Source organism: Schistocerca piceifrons, chromosome X, assembly GCF_021461385.2.
Source record: "Schistocerca piceifrons isolate TAMUIC-IGC-003096 chromosome X, iqSchPice1.1, whole genome shotgun sequence".
NCBI classification, from domain to species: domain Eukaryota; kingdom Metazoa; phylum Arthropoda; class Insecta; order Orthoptera; family Acrididae; genus Schistocerca; species Schistocerca piceifrons.
Genome location: NC_060149.1, coordinates 282,658,823 through 282,679,907, shown reverse-complemented (window position 1 = coordinate 282,679,907; position 21,085 = coordinate 282,658,823). Strand labels below are relative to the sequence as shown.

The 21,085-nt window shown below is 44.7% G+C and overlaps 1 protein-coding gene and 1 non-coding gene across 3 annotated transcripts in view; both read right to left on the bottom strand.

Annotated features, from left to right (window-relative positions):
• The window catches only part of LOC124721774 (glutamate receptor ionotropic, kainate 2), a 203,662-nt gene extending 195,162 nt beyond the window's left edge, over positions 1 to 8,500 (bottom strand). For both annotated transcript variants that reach the window (XM_047246884.1, XM_047246885.1), the window contains exons 1-2: positions 8,323 to 8,500; positions 361 to 466 (exon numbers count right to left, since the gene is read on the bottom strand). In XM_047246884.1, coding sequence (XP_047102840.1) covers positions 361 to 424 — 64 coding nt within the window. In that variant the 5' untranslated portion in view covers positions 425 to 466; positions 8,323 to 8,500. The remainder of the gene's footprint in view (positions 1 to 360; positions 467 to 8,322) is intronic.
• On the bottom strand, positions 1,148 to 1,222 carry Trnar-gcg. Its single transcript has one exon. It is a non-coding gene; the product is annotated as a tRNA-Arg (tRNA).
• Positions 8,501 to 21,085: the final 12,585 nt, after the last annotated feature.

Sequence of the window (21,085 nt, the reverse complement as noted above, 5' to 3'; positions counted from 1 at the left end):
ACTTAAACCTTTATCTACATGATTAGTCTGCAATTTACTATTAAGTGCTTACTCCTTACCTTCCATTATTATCACAACAGTCATCTTATCTCGTGTACAGATTATAACATGCCACTGGAAGTAAGTTTGGAAAAGGGGAGGGCGCTGGGTGTCGTAACCCGTATTCAGTTCTGTATTTGCAATCTCTGTTGAAACCACGCTACGGCATCCGCTTGCCCATATACACTTAATCAGTGATATAATTTATGGTCAGCAGTTTTCATTGTCACATTGTTATCTACAACGTGATACAAGCCCGGCAGTCTATCGTGAAACACTAGTCAAGCTTTAGAATGAAAGAAGAGTGGAGTAGCAGCTTACCGATGCGGATGACTTCCGGCAGCGCGCTCGCCAACGGCAGCAGCGCAAGGAGCGCCACCAGCATGGCGCCGCGCTGCTGCCACCCTCCCTACGCCTCCAGCACCGCCTGCAACACACACAGACATGAGGGATTGAAGCAAATTAATGTGGCCTTCGGGTAGCGAGGGGTGGATCAAGCTTCCCTCTCCCTCTAGGTACTTACAACCACAGAGATGCTGGTCGCTTCACGCAACTCGGATTGTACGATACACGGGGAGCGCAATATGGAGTTATCTGATTTGCCTAAAAATAATAAGTTTTATGTTGATGAACCAAAGCTACATCTGTTGTTGTAGTTAGTTTCTAAGTAAAACTTCTACCTTTCGTGTAAAAAAAATAAAAACCACTGTTTTGCGATTCACGCGTGTTCTCCTCTGCTGTGTTCAAAAAAATGGTTCAAATGGCTCTGAGCACTATGGGACTTAACTGCGGTGGTCATCAGTCCCCTAGAACATAGAACTACTTAAACCTAACTATCCTAAGGACATCACACACAGCCATGCCCGAGGCAGGATTCGAACCTGCGACGTAGCGGTCGCGCGGTTCCAGACTGAAGCGCCTAGAACCGCACGGCCACTTTGGCCGGCTCCTCTGCTGTGCCTCTCTTCTCTGATTCGACTTTGAGGAAACTATTCAGTAAAAAAAAAACCACCATATAGCCACACGTCACAACCTGATAAGAAACCTGTTTTCTTTTCGTTATTGCCGACACTTATTGTGATGAAACTTCCTGACAGATTAAAACTGTGTGCCGGACCGAGAATCGAACTCGGGACCTTTGCGTTTCGCGGGCAAATGCTCTACCAACTGAGCTACCCAAGCACGAGTCACGCCCGTCCTTACAGCTTTACTATTTGTGATGCTTCAAAGCAGCGTACAACACCAAGCATATTTTGAAAAGTTTGCAGCGAAAAATGTAGCCACTGGCCAGTTTACATTTGGTGCGTTTTACGCAATACATTTCTGCGTACAAAATATAGCTGACGTATAGAAATGGTTTTTAGCGGTGGAAGGAAAGTCATATCCTTTAGAGATTGTCCGCTACAAGGTTGGAACCTACGAGCCACACGTGCGGCTATTGCCGTCTGCTATGCGGAGTTCAGAAAAGCCTCGTGTTCTTCTTTTTAGTATGCTGCGGATAGAAACCGAAGATTGAAATGAAAGAAAAACCTGATGAAATGAAAAGACATCGGGAGTCATCGGCTCCTGACACTAACCATAGATTTTTAAGGTTCCGTACCTCCAGTCAGTAAAAATGGAACTCTAATACGTAGGATCACTTTGTTGTCTGTCTGTCTATCTGACTGTTAAGAATCTTTTTTACAGTAACGGTTAGAGGTATCAAGTAGAAATTTATGTCGCATGCTAAGGTCTATGGCCACTTGTCGATGTAAAAAATGTATGTTTCTGCGTCTATGATATCAAAAGATACGGCCATTTATGTCACATATGATGATACTCGCAAACTTACGTCTCAAGACCTGTAGGATACTTGTCGTTTCACAGTGTAAGTGCAGGAAAAATGCCGGAAATTGTTAATTTGTAATTATATCACGCGAAAAAGATATTTTTGTCATTAGTTATCTGACTGTCTGTCCGTCGCTTAAGAGCCCCTTCACTCAGGAACGGGTACACTCATTAAATAGAAACTTATGTCACATACTAAGATCTATGGCCCCTTGGCGATGCAAAAAATTTAGATTTAACATCAAAGCTGTCAGAAGATAATGCCATTTACGTCAAATATTGTGATACTCGCAAACTCACTCATCGAAACCTACAGGGGAGTTCCTGAAAGTAGGCAAGAAGCTAGGTTTCATTGTAGAAGTAAATGAAAAAATCCGAAAATTGTTAATTTATAGTTAATCACGCAAAAAACTATTTTTATGCAAGTTGTTATCCGAGTGTCCGTCAGTGAAGACCACTATCTCTCAGGAACGGGTAGACGTACCGAACAGAAATTTATGTCACGTACTAAAGTCTACAGTCCCTTGGTGTTGTCAAAACATGTAAGCTTCTACGTGAATGCAATGAAAAGACACGGCCTTACATTCGTAATGTGTTACACAGGGTGCCATACCGACGTCGTCGTCAACTTGACGCTTCCGATTATGCCTGAAACAATCGATTGTTCCGATACTTTCGATACAACTGCAAATAACAGAATACCGCCGGCAGGAGTGGCCGTGCGGTTCTAGGCCCCACAGTCTGGAACCGAGCGACCGCAACGGTCTCAGGTTCGAATCTTGCCTCGGACATGGATGTGTGTGATGTCCTTAGGTTAGTTAGGTTTCATTAGTTCTAAGTTCTAGGCAACTGATGACCTCAGAAGTTAAGTCGCATAGTGCTCAGAGCCATTTGAACCATTTTTTTGAACAGAATACCTTCCATTATAGAAAAGTTTGCCGTTACCTGCTTCCTAAGGGTTCATTCGCACTGGACGCCACGGAACGGAACGTCAAAATCGTCCATAATGCATTTAAAAGGGTGGCATCCACTCAAACAACCAAAATAACGCAACGGAACAGGACGTCAGCGTCAAGGATTCTCGGGATGAAAGTTCCGCCATCGTCGTCGGTAGCGGGAGGAGAGCCGTGTTGTCTGCTAACATCGAAAGTTACCCCATTATCGCTGCTCTCACTCACGTTATAGTGGTGGATTTTAAGAGTTTTCTCCCTTCTTTATCTTCATTTAACTGTCTCCTTTTTTTCAGTGAAACTTGGCCAAGACTCCATGAGAACTTACAATGGGTGTTCGTCCACAAAAGAGACACAATATGTAAACGCGAAAAAGATTTGCATTTTACAATCCCATGACAATGGAAAACCTATAATTTGCATAAATAAGAACATAAACTGATGAAACGGCTTTCATCAAAAATTCTTTTTAACAACAAACATGAATGAGAAGAACAGTTATTTTGACGTTATTTGGTATTTAGAATAAAAAACATAATTAATGTTCCGGCGTAACGGCAAGTGCCGGCACGACGATCAAGAATGGAAGAGCAGAGAGGGCTGTGAGACGACGTCAGTCAATAGTATGCTGACAGACCCCTCTCTAAGACGACACAAAGGCATGAACTGTATTGCTTTACTTGCATTGGAATTGTATACACTTCAGTATATTGATTGCATGATGATTTGCATGTCGCCATTTGCTTGCGACACAACTTTGTGAATACGAAAAGTTAAGTATTGTTATTTATCTTACTGAAATAAACTGCCGGCCGCGGTGGTCTAGCGGTTCTAGGCTACAGTCGCAGGTTCGAATCCTGCCTCGGGCATGGATGTGTGTGATGTCCTTAGGTTAGTTAGGTTTAAGTAGTTCTAAGTTCTAGGGGACTGATGACCACAGATGTTAAGTCCCATAGTGCTCAGAGCCATTTGAACCATTTTGTAATAAACTCTATTAATACGGTTTGCTTGAATTGTTGTCTAGCGATCCGAGAAAGCAGGTTTCTTAGGCACCTATAATAGACGACTGTGTTGAACACAACAATTAACAAAATACAAAGGCGCTAAGTATTTCATTCAAAAAATTGTTAAATATGTTTCTACGTACATACAGCGGTAACTCATAAGTACGAGGTTTGGAGCTTTAATAGTGGCAACTATTTATTTACGGCTCGTACAAAATAGATACGTGTTTCAAAGTTTTACTGACCTTCAAAGTAGTCATCAGCAATGTCTTGAAACCGTTGCCAGCGATGTGGAAGTCGTAAGATACTCTTAGCAGTGTCAGTTGTGTTGACAGTTCGAGTGGCGCGGTCTGTTGCCCGACGAATTTGTAGCAGTTCTGAAGCGAATGCCGTGAAGGATTTCCTTCGGTTTAGAAATCGAGTTGAACTCACGAGGGCTTAAGTCAGGGGAGTGCATTAGGTGGTATAACACTTAGCAGCCCCATCAGTCAAACAAATCAGTAACAGCTTGCACTGTACGTGCTTGAACATGGTCCTGCAAAATGATGGTCAGGTCTTGCAGAAAGTGTCATCACTTCTGTCACTAAGCTGGTTGTATTCCAAAAATGATCAGCATAGAGACAGAAGTGATGGCGTACGTGGAAACAGTGTTTGCCCGGGAGTTGCCCACATAGTGTACTGAGGCGGAATAAGGGGAACCAGACCGCATTAGCCGAGGCAGATGGAAAACCGCCTTAAAAACAATCCACAGGCTGGCCGGCACACCATCTCGACACTAATATGCCGGGCGGATTCATACTGGGGAGCAGCGCGTTCGACTGCTTTCGTTACTATTAACAATAACAATTTCCACACCTTCCATCCCATTGTAGTGTGCCCCAAGGCTCCGCCCTCTCTCCTCTCCTTTATCTATTCTACAGTGCCAATATGCCCAAACCACACCCACCAGGCCCTCTTTCAATACACAGATGACACTATTTTTATCACCCTCTACCCTACACTCCTTAAGTTCCAACGATCCCTCCGAAACCACCTCGAATTCAACCAATGGTTCCACAAGATCAACTCCTCCAAACCCAGGCAATAATTAAGGGACGAACAATTGCAGTTTTCCCCCTCAATGATTTGTACTTCACCATTTACAACCGTCCTGTCCAGTTAAATAATGTGCTAAAATACCTTGGAATAACCCCTAACCGGCAACTAACATGCAAACCTCAGATACTAACCATCCAACAGAAATCCCACAATAAACTTAAACTACTACCTGGTCGAACTTGAGAATTAAACGCCTCCACTACTGTATACACCTTCAAAATCTTGCTCCGATCTCCCTCCCCCCCCCCCCTCTCCTTCCCTACAATATGCAAATTTCGTATGAACATCTGCTCCTACTAAGTTTAATCAGTCTCTCTAAATCCTGGAACGCCATACATTCCACATCGCATTCCGCATCCGTTTACCTTCCCCCACGCAGATCACCTAGTACCCAATCATATTCCCATCCCTCCTCGCCCACATCGAACACTTCGTGTAGCCTATGTTATCTGAAAACTAGATTCCAATAACATCATCGTTTCTCCGCTGATCACGAATCTTGGTATGCTGCCGCGCCTTTAGTAACACATCCAATCATATGTACTGTTACACAAACTGCTGAACGTATCCCAACGCTACTTCCATAAACTCTTTCTATTTAACAATAAAAATCAATCCCAATATTTATTCATCCTACCAACTATAACTCGTCCCCACCTATACTACTCCTCATCAGGGCTCGCCCCCACTCCCCCATCCCTCTCCATTTCTCCCCATACATTCTTCCCTCCCTCTTCCTATCTGCTCTTCTCTTTATAGAGCAGCTCTGCCCACCTGTCAAACTCCTCCTCACTTTATATCTTTCCACTGTCCACTCCAGCACCCAATTTTATCTCCATAGTTACTACCAGTGGACCCCTATATCTTTCACCTACACCTTCCAACCTTAGAGAACACCCCATTTCTCCCAGTACAGATCTTTCAGTATTTGGTGATGGTGCGGTGCTCCATTTAAATGAACATCTCCGTCCATTTCGACGTGTTTTAAATATATATTTTATCTTTACCTTTATTTTTTTATTTTAATGTTAAAAATATGAATACCAACAACAGTGTAATTTTGTAGGAGGAAACATTCATCTTCTTATAGATTTTCAAAAGTTCTCGAATTTGCATACTTTATTCTTGTTCGGTGTGTCTGTTTATATTGTTAAAGCTTTTGTCCGAAGTGTTCGGTGTTGTACCACTGACAGCCCATATCGAGCCTACAGCGAGCGGGGGGAAGAAATAACAAAGTCAGACTCCGTCCGAACATCTATCCAAGTGCTAGACAAACCCGACAGCTCTACACTTCGGTGATCTGACGGGAGCCGGTGTTACCACTGGGACAAGACCGCTGGCAGACGACAGCACTAAAGGAAAGAAAAAGAAGCTGGAACTGGTCGTAAGTTGTAAGTTTAAGTTCCCCATAGATATTTACTTAATCGTGTAATCATACAGTAATGGGCCTTTCTCCCTATTTATGCGAAGACGTGACATTTATTTACTTTCAGGGTCAACTGCCAATCACTGTACTAAGCTTTGATCCTCTGAAGGTCTTCCTACGTTTTGAGAACTACCGTAAGTCAGCCTGACACTGTTCATGAGACTGATACAAAGCCAAAGGTCTACGACTCAAAACGGGGTCAATAATAGGATTTATAGCTTCATTTCAGTTCAGTATGTTGCTATTGCAAGGTTTACGTATACGGACTGAGTCATAATAAATCATGGGAAGGACCTGTGACACTAGTCGGTCCTTGGCCGAAGAAGTCTTTGCGGTGCATGTATCTGCGCACATTCCTGGTAGAAATGAGTTCTATATCTACATCTACATATACACTCTGCGAACGACTATGAAGTGCCTCATGGAAGATATGTCCCGATGACCCGGTTATTGCGGGTTTCACGTTCCATTCACGTATGGAGCACGGGAAGAATGGTTATTTAACTGCCGCTGCGCGTGTTGTGATTAATCTAATCTTGTCCTTAGGATCTCTATGGCAGCTATATGTACGAGATTGTTGTATATTCCTAGAGTCATCATTTAAAGTCCGTTTTTGGAACCTGGTTAATACACGATCTCGAGTTAGACGGAAACTATCTTCAAGAGACTTCCAGTTCAATTGCTTCATCATCTCTGTGACACTCTCCCGCGTGTCAACAGATCTGTGACCATTCGTGCCGCCCTCTTCCTTATACGTTCAAACTCCCCTGCTAGCTCCATCTTGTAAGGGTAACACGCTCTGGAGAAATGTGTATGCAGCTTGTGACTTGTGGCTAGCGTTACTGCCTCTGGATCACGGGGTCCCGGGTTCGATTCCCAGCCGGATTGGAGATTTTCTTTGCCCGGGGATTGGGTGTTTGTGCTGTCCTCATCATTTCATCATCATCATCATCATCATCATCATCATTCGTGACACTGACTAGATTGGATTGTGAAAACAATTGGACTGTGTCAAAATTGGGACTCTGTACGGGCGCTGATGGCTGCGCAGTTCAGCGCCCTACAAACCAAACATCATCATCATCAACACATGAGAAATATTCTAAGACTGATCACACGAGGGATTTGTAAGCAGTCTATTTGTCCAATCATTGCATTTCCTTAATATTCAGCCAATAAACCGAAGTCTGCTACCTACCATACCCATGACAAAGAATATGTATTCGTTACATTTCATGTCCTTAGTAAGTGTTACATCTAGGTATTTGTATGAGTTTACTGATTCCAACTCTGGACTTACTGATATTGTCTTTATAGGATACTAGGTGTTTTAGATTTATAAAGTGCGCCATTTCCATACATTGAAATTGGTGATGATTTTTCGCCTTGTATAGTTCTGCAGAGGGGACGTGACTTCAGCTCGCTAAATACTTTTAGTGGTCCTGTGTTTGAAAACATCGTCTGTGCGACACTAAAGATTTATTCTATACAAATTATTGATGTCGGGAAATGCGAGTTTCTGTGTAATCTTAGATATACTATGTCCTATGCGAATTGCACCGATTATCATCCCACGTTCAATGTCGGTTAAATCACGACGTTGTGCCATATTCAATGCAGACGCGACTGCAACAGACTGCTCGCATATCGTGTCTACAATTGCGCTACACACAACATGTATCCGCAATAGTCGCGCGTCATACTCTTCACATCTTCGAATGGGACAATCATTCTCGTTACATTAGCAGCCATTTAAAATGAGAGCGAAAGTGAATATTGAGGTATCTGTAAACAGCTGATGAGGTGATGATTTCAGTATTGCTTCAAAAATTGAAATAAACAAATACAGAACTAATAATTATCGATTCATTTACAGTCAAGCTCAATGACGATATCAATGTCGGCTTGGACACTTATTTCCTAGTGGCCGTGCATTACTTTTAATTCGTAGAAATACTTCTGTTTTTCTGCATCTTACCTGCAAGACGTGGGGGGCCGTCGTCGTTTGGGATATAGGCTTCCGTAGTAACTTTCTGTTGACGGCCGTCGATGTCTGCTCTTCTGAAGTGTTTCAAGCAGCAGTCACACGTGTTTTGCTGAAATGCGAAGACTGCATCTGTAGCCTGTTACCTGCAACTCTCTCGTCAGTAGCTGAGGGCCTGAAAATGACCAACAAAAAACAAACTTTAATCCTTATAATTAGTAGCATGGCGCAGGAAAATACAATCGCTATAAGAAACGTGCACAAAATAAAATAAAAATATGAAACTCCAATTTCATTTGTTGCTGATATCAGTCAGTCTCGTAAATACAATCACCCATTTTACACGATTCAGATGATATTCCTGCTACTGTAAGTGCAGCCAAAACTCTACTGAGAGAGAATCTGCTTTGAGAATAAATGATGTTCCTTATGAATCCATCTGTGATCATAGGACGGAATAGAATACACCAGGTGTAGTGTAACTCAAAAGAAAAAGAAAAAATAGCGGTTGGTTAACTGTGGATTTGGGAGGAAAGGGGACGAAATTCCGACATTGCCTTAAACTATTTAGGGAAACAGAGAGAAAAATAACTAGATGGCTGGACAGGGATTTGAACCCTACTACTTCCGAATGTGAGTCTGGAGTCCGAACACTACTCCACCGCACTCGGTTTCAACGGAATTAACGTTTCTTAAAAAAAAAAAAAAAAAAAAAAAAAAAAAAAAAAAAAAAAAAACTTGTTTTGCTTGCGAACCCACACATTTAAACATACATACAAGCTCACAAAGATGCACTCATTCCGTGTTTCGCATAGGGAAACGGTTCTCTCAGCCAGGGTTTCGTGACAATGTTGACAAATACCTGTGAATCACTAGTACGCATTAGTCGGTGTACGGGAAAGACACATAAGTTAAACAAAACAAATACTTTATTCATGATTAATAGAACTTAATTTTGAATCACCGATAACGCATACGTTTCGAAACTGCCTCATTAGCGAATGAAAACTGGTGAGAGCGTGGTTTCGAGCGCACGTCTATCATTTGTGACGCGCACATAATGCGTAACTTTTAAGAATAATTCGCTCTAGTTCAGTTCCGTACAACAAATGGAATCGTATCAACAATTGATACAGCACATCAATGGGAGACAGCAAACAGGGCAGAATACTTCAACTTGATGAAAACTCGAACTGCAAGAAAGTTATTACTGAGCTGTTCAAACAATTATGTTCAACTGCTATTTCTCTTTGAATAACTGCTAGTTTTTGAAACAAACGAATCAGCCTCCTAACATACTTTCCAATCTCCACTCTATATTGTCTTACGGAAAACTTTTCTGCGATAACTCATCACTTAGAAAAAAGTATTGATCGTACAAAAGGGAACAGTAAGGATAATATGAGGTGTTCACTTCAGTCATCTTGTACCTCTTCAACGAATTAGACATTTTAACTGCACTTTCCCAGTATATACACTCCTGGAAATGGAAAAAAGAACACATTGACACCGGTGTGTCAGACCCACCATACTTGCTCCGGACACTGCGAGAGGGCTGTACAAGCAATGATCACACGCACGGCACAGCGGACACACCAGGAACCGCGATGTTGGCCGTCGAATGGCGCTAGCTGCGCAGCATTTGTGCACCGCCGCCGTCAGTGTCAGCCAGTTTGCCGTGGCATACGGAGCTCCATCGCAGTCTTTAACACTGGTAGCATGCCGCGACAGCGTGGACGTGAACCGTATGTGCAGTTGACGGACTTTGAGCGAGGGCGTATAGTGGGCATGCGGGAGGCCGGGTGGACGTACCGCCGAATTGCTCAACACGTGGGGCGTGAGGTCTCCACAGTACATCGATGTTGTCGCCAGTGGTCGGCGGAAGGTGCACGTGCCCGTCGACCTGGGACCGGACCGCAGCGACGCACGGATGCACGCCAAGACCGTAGGATCCTACGCAGTGCCGTAGGGGACCGCACCGCCACTTCCCAGCAAATTAGGGACACTGTTGCTCCTGGGGTATCGGCGAGGACCATTCGCAACCGTCTCCATGAAGCTGGGCTACGGTCCCGCACACCGTTAGGCCGTCTTCCGCTCACGCCCCAACATCGTGCAGCCCGCCTCCAGTGGTGTCGCGACAGGCGTGAATGGAGGGACGAATGGAGACGTGTCGTCTTCAGCGATGAGAGTCGCTTCTGCCTTGGTGCCAATGATGGTCGTATGCGTGTTTGGCGCCGTGCAGGTGAGCGCCACAATCAGGACTGCATACGACCGAGGCACACAGGGCCAACACCCGGCATCATGGTGTGGGGAGCGATCTCCTACACTGGCCGTACACCACTGGTGATCGTCGAGGGGACACTGAATAGTGCACGGTACATCCAAACCGTCATCGAACCCATCGTTCTACCATTACTAGACCGGCAAGGGAACTTGCTGTTCCAACAGGACAATGCACGTCCGCATGTATCCCGTGCCACCCAACGTGCTTTAGAAGGTGTAAGTCAACTACCCTGGCCAGCAAGATCTCCGGATCTGTCCCCCATTGAGCATGTTTGGGACTGGATGAAGCGTCGTCTCACGCGGTCTGCACGTCCAGCACGAACGCTGGTCCAACTGAGGCGCCAGGTGGAAATGGCATGGCAAGCCGTTTCACAGGACTACATCCAGCATCTCTACGATCGTCTCCATGGGAGAATAGCAGCCTGCATTGCTGCGAAAGGTGGATATACACTGTACTAGTGCCGACATTGTGCATGCTCTGTTGCCTGTGTCTATGTGCCTGTGGTTCTGTCAGTGTGATCATGTGATGCATCTGACCCCAGGAATGTGTCAATAAAGTTTCCCCTTCCTGGGACAATGAATTCACGGTGTTCTTATTTCAATTTCCAGGAGTGTATATTCGCTAATAAAATTCGCCATAAATAATCCATCACAATTTCAGAAAAAATAATGATGCCCATAACTACAAATCAATAAGAAAAATGATCTTTATTGCACAATATTAAAGCTACTGGTGAGTCATAAAGGAGTTCAGTATGCAGCAGCAAAAATTTCTGATCAATTGCCAAACAACAAAAACTGTCGCTCAGGTAACAGAGCAAGTTTTAACACAACAATAAAATCATTTCTTTTCGAAACTCCTTTAATTCCATAAACAAATTTATGTTTAAAAACTAGTAGCCTTTTTTTTAAAAAAAAAAAAGAAAAAGAGAAATCATTAGCTTAAACTTTAGTTGCATGAGTAGGACTGAAAATAGGTATGTTCAGTAATGTTACAATTATGTTAAAACTAATCATGCATATAAGTCCTGTAAACTGACTCGTTCTTCAACACATAGATTCAAAAAATCGTTAAAATGATCTATGGAATACGTCACTAACTAACTTTTGTTTCATTACATTTTGTCATTTAAATTCTTAGGCTACGATTGTCGCTGGACGCTGTAATTAAGAACAAAAGTAATATAAAAATTAGATGTAGTGTGTGTACATTAACTATCAACAAAAAATGGTTCAAATGGCTGTGAACACTATGGGACTTAACATCTGAGGTCATCAGTACCCTAGAACTTAGAACTAATTAAACCTAACTAACATAAGGACATCACACACATCCATGCCCGAGGCAGGATTCGAACCTGCGACCGTAGCGGTCGCGCGGTTCCAGACTGAAGCGCCTAGAACCGCTCGGCCGCACCGGCCGGCTTCACGGACAAAGCAGTAGACTACCTCACACACATCACGAATGCCATACTTAAACACCTACACTTCCCCGCCTTTTGGACGACGGCCATGGTCCTGATTCGCGTTAGACTCCTTACTGACAATACGTTAGGCCACCCAGAAATTGGATTCTGTTCATGACTCCTGGTAGCAATGCATGCAGGTGCCATTATTAGAAAGCAAGTCGCTTCTTGCGATTACATCGCGAAATGGCAATAGTTAACAAATCGGAAAAAGAATAAATAGAAAGCCAGACGGGGACAAATGGTTATGTATCAAAACATGAATTTTGATAGCATCAAAAATGGTTCAAATGGCTCTCAGCACTATGGGACTTAACTTCAGAAATCATCAGTCCCCTAAAACTTAGAACTACTTAAACCTAACTAAACTAAGGGCATCACACACATCCATGCCCGAGGCAGGATTCGAACCTGCGACCATAGCGGGTGCGCGATTCCAGACTGTAGCGCCTAGAACCGCTCGGCCATCTCGGCCGGCTATGCGGAGGTGACTGATGCACTAAAACCGGTGGCAATTAATAGTCATAATTGCGTACCTATATTCACTGAGTTCATTCTGGTCTCAGTGATGAAATACAATACAGAGCAGACATTTGTTGTTCAGTTTCATATTGAAGCTCACTGAAAATTCGTTTTTTAATTGTAAAATGCATTTTTTTAACAAAGTGATTCACCCTAACAGTGTTCTTGACAGCGAAGTGATGTGCCTCTAATTTATCGACGTAGTTAGTTTCCACTTAAGAAAATCTGTTGACACCAAATATGACAATAACAACATTTCGTAGTCCGTCCCCGGTAGCTGAGTGGCCAGCGCGCCTAAATGTCAATCCTAAGGGCCCGAGTTCGACTCCCGGCAGGGTCGGAGATTTTCTCCGCTCAGGAACTGGGTGTTGTGTTGTCCTAATAATCATCGTTTCATCCCCACCGACGCGCAGGTCGCCGAAGTGGCGTCAAATCGAAAGACTTGCACCCGGCGAACGGTCTATCCGACGGGAGGCCCAAGTCACACAACGTTTACTTATATCAAGGTATCGTTATGGAGTAGCAAATAAACTGCATGATTAGGAATCGGCCAATTAAAACACGAAACTTTACAGCAGTATGGAAAATGAGGATAAACAGTACATGTGCCTCCTCCATCAGTTAGTCTCTCCAAATAACGTACATAGTTTGATAAAAAAGTGAAACACCAAGAAAACATGGTCAGACATCATTGTAACTTCTTCGTACATGTACACACCACTGGTGGGTGTGTAAAAGATTAAGAGTGACAGGTAGAATGACAACCACAAAACATTAGTGTTGCTCGTGTTTAGTGTTGTTACTAGACCTGGTAGGGGATATAAGGGGCGAGAACAGCGTCGGATATTGAGTGATCACTGTGAAGTTCGCGGAGACTTCTTTGTTGGTCTCCGTTCAGCAGGCTGGTCGAATTATGGAATGTGCGCATCTGTGGGGCACACCGATGTGACAGTGGCCTGATGCTGGACTAGATGGGAACGTGTTGGCAGGCCTACTCGTCGTCAAGGCTACAGTCTACCACGTCCAGTCACAACAAGGGACGACCGCCGTACGGTGCACCAAGCGCATCATAATCCCTTCACATCATGGCGTGCCAGTCGAGAGCAGGTAACGAACTCACTACAATATTCTGTGTCATCCTGCACTATGGTCGGAGACTAGCAGCAGCCCGACTAGGGAGTTACCATCCCATGTGTAGGCTATGTAGACAAATGGGTGTGTGTGGAGTGGTGCCGTGACTGGGAAGTATTGACTGCTCATGAAAGGCATCACACTGTGTTTAGCGATGAATTGCGGTTCTGCACGACATTGGATTGACCAACAACAGTGCGTATGGTGGCGGTCTGAAAGAGGTCCTATTCTTTCAATATTCTGGAGAGGCACAGCGGTGTTACTCCTGGCGTCATGTTGTGGATGCCATTGGATATAACTTGATGTCACAATTGCCAATGATTGAGGGAGTTCCGATGGCACAAGCTCAGACGACAGCAGCGCCCCAGTGCCAAGGACCAGATACTACAATTGTGGACCAGCTTGTCTCAGGAGAGGATACAATGGTTTTATGTCTCCTTTCGAAACTACATTACTGGCCATTAAAATTGCTACACGACGAAGATGACGTGCTACAGACGCGAAATTTAACCGACAGTAAGAAGATGCTGTGATATGCAAATGATTAGCTTTTCAGAGCATTCACACAAGGTTGGCGTCGGTGACGACACCTACAACGTGCTGACATGAGGAAAGTTTCCAACCGATTTCTCATACACAAACAGCGGTTGACCGGGGTCACCTAGTGAAACGTTGTTGGGATGTCTCGTGTAAGGAGGAGAAATGCGTACCATCACGTTACCGACTTTGATAAAGGTCGGATTGTAGCCTATCGCGATTGCGTTTTATAGTATCGCGACATTGCTGCTCGCGTTGGTCGAGATCCAATGACTGTTAGCAGAATATGGAATCGGTGGGTTCAGGAAGGTAATACGGAACGCCGTGCTGGATCCCAACGGCCTCGTATCACTAGCAGTCGAGATGACAGGCATCTTATCCACATGGCTGTAACGGATCGTGCAGCCACGTATCGATCCTTGAGTCAACAGATGGGGACGTTTGCACGACAAAAATCATCTGCACGAACAGTTCGACGACGTTTGCAGCAGCATGGACTATCAGCTCGGAGACCATGGCTGCGGTTACCCTTGACGCTGCATGACAGACAGGAGCGCCTGCGATGGAGTACTCAACGACGAATCTGGGTGCACGAATGACAAAACGTCATTTTTTCGGATGAATCCTGGGTCTGTTTACAGTATCATGATGGTCGCATCCGTGTTTGGCGACATCGCGGTGAACCCACATTGGAAGCGTGTATTCGTCATCGCCATACTGGCGTATCACCCGGCGTGATGTTATGGGGTGCCATTGGTTACACGTCTTGGTCACCTCTTGTTCGCACTGACAGCACTTTGAACAGTGGACGTTACATTTCAGATGTGTTCGATCCATGGCTGTACCCTTCATTCGATCCCTGCGAAACCCTACATTTCAGCAGGATAATGCACGAACGCGTGTTGCAGGTCCTGTACGAGCCTTTCTTGATACAGAAAATGTTCGACTGCGGCCCTGGCCAGCACATTCTCCAGATCTCTCACCAATTGAAAACGTCTGGTCAATGTGGCCGAGCAACTGGCTCATCACAACACGCCAGTCAGGAGTGTTGATGAACTGTGGTATCGTGTTGAAGCTGCATGGGCAGCTATACCTGTACACGGCACCGAAGCTCTGCTTGACTCAATGCCTAGGCGTATCAGGGCCGTTATTACGGTCAGAGGTGGTTGTTCTGGGTACTGATCTCTCAGGATCTATGCATCCAAATTGCGCGAAAATCTAATCACATGTCAGTTATAGTATAATATATTTGTCCAATGAATACCCGTTTATCATCTGCATTTCTTCTTGGTGTAGCAATTTTAATGGCCAGTAGTGTATATCAGTGCATGCATCTAGGCTAGAAGGGGTGTAACATCATACTGACAAGTGGGCTCATATCGCCAAGTTCTTTGTAACTTTGACTCGAATTGTTTCTTTGGTATCATAGATCGATTAAACTCCACTTGTGTCCCACAGTTGGTAACGGCAACGAAAGTTTCTGTCAGAGGCCGATAGCTGTAGCGCAGGACCTGGCGAACCCGATGGAGCACAACCAGTGAGCCATATCTCCAGTGGCTCCATACCGTGAGCTCTCTCTCTGCCGCCGCAATATAAGATAGTCGGCGACAGCCCCACACCCTTTCCGCAGCGAGGCACGGCCCAGCGCCGACCGAATCGACGCACATTCCCTACCGGAGGGGACACAGGGCAGACGTGTTAGACATGGTTCTCATCAAGGGCATAACAACGACACTCAACGTTGCCGTTGAAAACGATCTGCCCTTAGATCACCAACCCGTTATACTGTACATTGAAGAAACACTGCAGCACATGGATCAACGCAGGATGTTAGACTACAGACGCGCGAATTGGACGTTGTTCAAGGAAACGTTTGAAAGTCGCATCCCACCCACCCACGCGATTAACGAGACAGCTAAAATTGATGAGGTAGTTGAATCCCTCACCAGCGCCGTCCAAGACGCAATAACCGACACCATACCGATCCGCACACCACAACAACACAGTGCTGCCCTGCCCCAGGTGATCCTGGGCCTTATCTCAATGAGGAACCACCTCAGGAGATATTGGCAGCGTACCTGGCTCCAACACTTCAAACAGCACATGAACAGGCTCCAGGGAATAATCCGGGACAAAATACAAACATTTAAAACACAACAGTGAAACCAGAAACTCGAAGGGCTGGACACCACGCGACCTGGCGTGTGGCAGATGGCCCGACACTTCACCAGGGAGACACTGTGCGCACCCACGCTACAAGGGCCCGACGGACCGGCATATTCTGCGGAAGAGAAAGCCCTCACACTCGCAGCATCATTCACACCGAACCTGGATCCCTCAGACCCAACGTTCACACTTGCGACCGACCAGGAGGTGACACGCATCCTGGCCCAACCAGCGCGCAACATCATCCGACAAGCTAGCACAGCTGAATTCAAATGGGCCATCATGCATACCACCGCTAGGAAGGCCCCTAGTCACGATGGCATTCAAAACCGTGTCCTCCAGGAGTTCACGGACAAATGAAATGGTTGAAATGGCTCTGAACACTAGGGGGCTTAACTTCTGAGGTCATCAGTTCGCTAGAACTTAGAACTACTTAAACCTAGCTAACCTAAGGACAATACACACATCCATTTCCGAGGCAGGATTCGAAACTGCGACCGTAGCGGTCGCGCGGTTCCAGACTGTAGCGCCTAGAACCGCTCGGCCACCCCGGCCGGCAGCAAAGTACTCAGAACCATAGGCAACGCTCCGCGATACACACACACCGCGGACCTTCACCGGGAATATTGGCTAGATACCATCTTGCATGTGTTCCAAAAACTCTCTACACGACTGTACAATAACACAAGACACTCGCGCAACCCGTTTATCCTTTCTCTGGGTAACTACGACCACAACCATAGATGGAAACATAATAGATCAAAGACACTATTGGCAAGGAACTAAACATCTATGGTCCATAGCACACTAACACGACAGTTCTGCCGAGCCCCTGCAACACAGCTACTACTGGTAACCCCAGATGCTCGACCCGCCGAAAAACAGGCAACCGCAAGGAAACCGTACTGTGCACAGCACGCAAACCAGCCACACACCCCCCCTACACTGTGAGCCGATCTATGACCGATCGCCCACTAATGTATGACGACCTTGAACTGTTACAGGGACGCAGCAACTGCAGCTAGCCACACAACGAGCTTCCGCAACGACAGAGGTAACGATGAACGATACCTCGCACTGTCGCAGAGGTTTTTTTCCCTTGGCGCTTGCCTTGGCACTTTTTTTCCTCTGCCTTACAATTGCTACCCTTCGATCGCTTTCGTCCACTTTCTATCTCCTGATGGACCCTGTTAATGAGTAATCTTACCCAGACGCATGGATAACATCACAGCCCACATCCTTTGACTCCTGACCAAAAACTAACATGTTATACGGAGGTGACAGTAGAACTTTTGGTTTGGTCACCACGTTGGTGTGGGCGTGGAGGGGCCCCATCCTTAGTCAAAAAGCCCAGTCGCAACGGAGCCGCCACGAAGATGCAGCCCTGTCACTGTCACTTGTGCATTAGTTAAGAGAGCCTCACCCTACGATACTCTTGTTTCCATTGTATTAGCTGGACTTTATTGCTGCATATTCATTTTTAAAGAGTATTCATGCGCTTTGAGAAAGCTACAAGTTAATTAAGGCTTCTGTTCACTATATTTACTTCTTCGCTAATCATTTCTGCTACTGTCCAGCTTTCCTATGACGACAGCTGCTGCACCACTCCGTAGCCCACCTCTCCTTACCCTTGTGTACGAAGTAGTACACAACACTAATCACTGAAATAGCTTCACACACCTTCTCAACCGGTGAAGTTTCATTTCGTTGCCTCCTCCTCCCTCTGCGTGCTTCACTTTCTTTTCTCAGGCAATTTATTCCTAAACTGAAATATTTTGAGGTTGAGTTTGGAGTGATTAGATAACACAACAGCACAGAAACAGTGTGAAAATACACACTCAACATTTTATATCCAGTTGGCTTCAATTTTTATCATTTGTACGGCGCTTCTCTGCAGCAAAATAACCACTTGAAAATGGCCTGATATAAAGGCTGAAACTGGTAGTGGAATCGATGAAGCTACCAACAGCAGCTGGAGCGCTTTTTCATTGACCTAATCGTTTATATAATCTGCCTCCGTATCTGAGTGCCCAATGTAGATGGCTGCCATGGCGGAGGACGCGGGTTCGATTCCCAGTACTGCCAAGGATTTTTCCTTGATCGGAGGGCTGGTATGGGGTGTAATCAGAGTCGTCAAATGATGAGGTATGTAAGCGAGTAGTAGCGGTTCCACGGTATGGAAAGTCTGCAAAACGGCAGGAAGAGCGGTGTGCTGTCCACATACCACTCCATAACGCACATGCTAGTGCAAGGCAAAGGATGACACGGCAGCCAGTAGACATCTCTTATGCCTCCACAGCCTGGAGAGGGGCTCGTTCCTTCAATCATTTACATATCCACTGAGGGGGTGTACGTGTACGACGTTACACTCACATCCGACCATGTCTTCTGGGTGTTACGCTCTTTTCTTCAGGTAAGTATTATCACTCACAATTTAGTATAATAATATTGTAGAAACTGTCGGGATATGCTGCCAGATCGTCATACACATGGCGTCTGCGACATGTGGATGTGCATTCCTTTGTGTGATGTTGTTATGAAAATTTTAAGTTAAGTGTGAGACACTTTATTTTCTATACAAACCAAGATAGTGCAGAAAGCCAGTGCCGACGTCAGCTCTCCCAAAACATCAGAGAAAATATTGCACGGAGACCCAGCGAAGTTCTGGACTCATATCCGAGAGAAATGGGTTCAACACCCAACGAGAAATTCAGATTCAGTTTTTCTGTCGTTTCCCTAAATCAATTGAGGTGAATGTCGCTGAGATGGTTTCTTTAAAATAGACACGACTGATTCCTCTCCATTCTTTTCCTATCCGTCTCTAATGATGTTGTTTTCATTGGACACTAATTTCCTTCCTTTCCACTGTCCTAGATCCAGTGTCGTTATGGCCGCAGATAATGGTAGTGAGAACATTCCTATTGAAAAATAAAACTGCAAAGTGGTTTACAGAATGTTAGAGGAGGAACACCATTTCGGTACCTGGAACAATGCCTTTATGGATATGCCTCGCGCGAAGGGAGACTGAGAAAACGTAAAATACTACTGAGTATTCGTCTTCTCTTCGCATTGTACAAGATATTCACATAAATTATCACCAACCGTTTGGGAAAAATTAGGTTTTAATCAAACGATGGAGCAAACTGACATTGGATGTGGATGTAACGTAACAGACCATTTCGCAAGTTGTGAACAGAATTATAGAACGGAGCAACAAGTATGAATTACCATTTAAAATGAGAATCATCGATTCTGTGAAAAGTTTTGATTCAAGTGCAACAGAATCTCTATTATAAGAAAATCTGCTTAGTATACTGAAGAACAGGTACAGCGATGCTACAACTTCCTATAGACCTCATTAGGATAGAAAGGAATCCAGGCTTGGGTCAGGCCCCCATTCAAGGAGATTGCGTGTCACCCAAACTATTTTCAGCAGTCATAGAGAAAGTTTTGACCCACGAAGGAGGAATATGTGTAAATGGAACGTATCTGAATCACCTTTTTCTTGTTGACGTTGTGCTGCTTGCCTCTAATTCTGGCAAACTTCAATAAAGAGTGGAAGAACAGAAAAGTAAAAGTAACTTAATGCTTTAGGGAAACTAAGCAGACGTTTCAAAACTAGCTTTACGATTTGTCTGATGCAGAATGTTTATAATGAGAATGAGTCACTAGTTTTCACTTATACGGTATGACGTGGACTTACAATGCGAAAATAATTCAAAAACTGCGGTTTGCTCAGCGGCCAATGGAGAAACAGTTATCGGGAGTAGCTGAGAGATGCAGGAAATTAAAAAAAAATGGTTCGGGTAACAGGATGGTGTGGAATATGTAATTATGAGTGTTATCCAAAAAGAAATCAAAATGAATGGAACATGTTACCAGGAAAACTGATAACAGATACCTGAAGGAAGTTATTTGCTGGAATGGAAGAGTGAGGAAAGACGATATCACGACCTAATGGACAGGTAGTACATCACATTTAAAAATATGCAGAAACTATGTGGATTTGTCTTACTGACGACCGTAATCAGTGGAGAAACCTGAAGTAATCCTTCATTTAGCATTGTCTGATGAATGGCTGCTTCGTAGAACGATCAGTTTATCTATCGAAGGACACCCTCTAATGCAGAAACACAAAAAGACCGATAATATTTAAGTATTGTCTGCTGCGATAACAAATTCCTCAGATTTGTGATCCTACCCACTGTCGTAGCCGATGTCGCAAACGCAGGATTGTGCGGTGGAGCCCAATTCTGAGATAGCCTGTTCGAAACATGGCGGTGGAAAAAAATTCACAGCCGGTATTTGATCTGCAAGGCGAAGAGCGGTGGAAGCGTCCGGTTCCTGAACACCAATAGATGTGGCAATATCCTAGAATCAATTCTTAATCTTTCCACAGTCTCTAATGGACGTGTGATTTTAACACTGTTGGTAGTGATCATCCCGTAGAATGGGGACGCTAACATCGACAACACCAGTTATCTGTTAGGGAGGAGTAGGCTGTGTGTGATGCGAAAAGTGGTAGTTCTTCCTGTACAACAAAAAATGTGAGGTCCTCCACATAAGTGCTAAAAAGAAAGCCGTTACATTTCGGTCAGACAATAAACTACACAAATTTGAAGGTTATCGGTTCAACTAAATACCTAGCGACG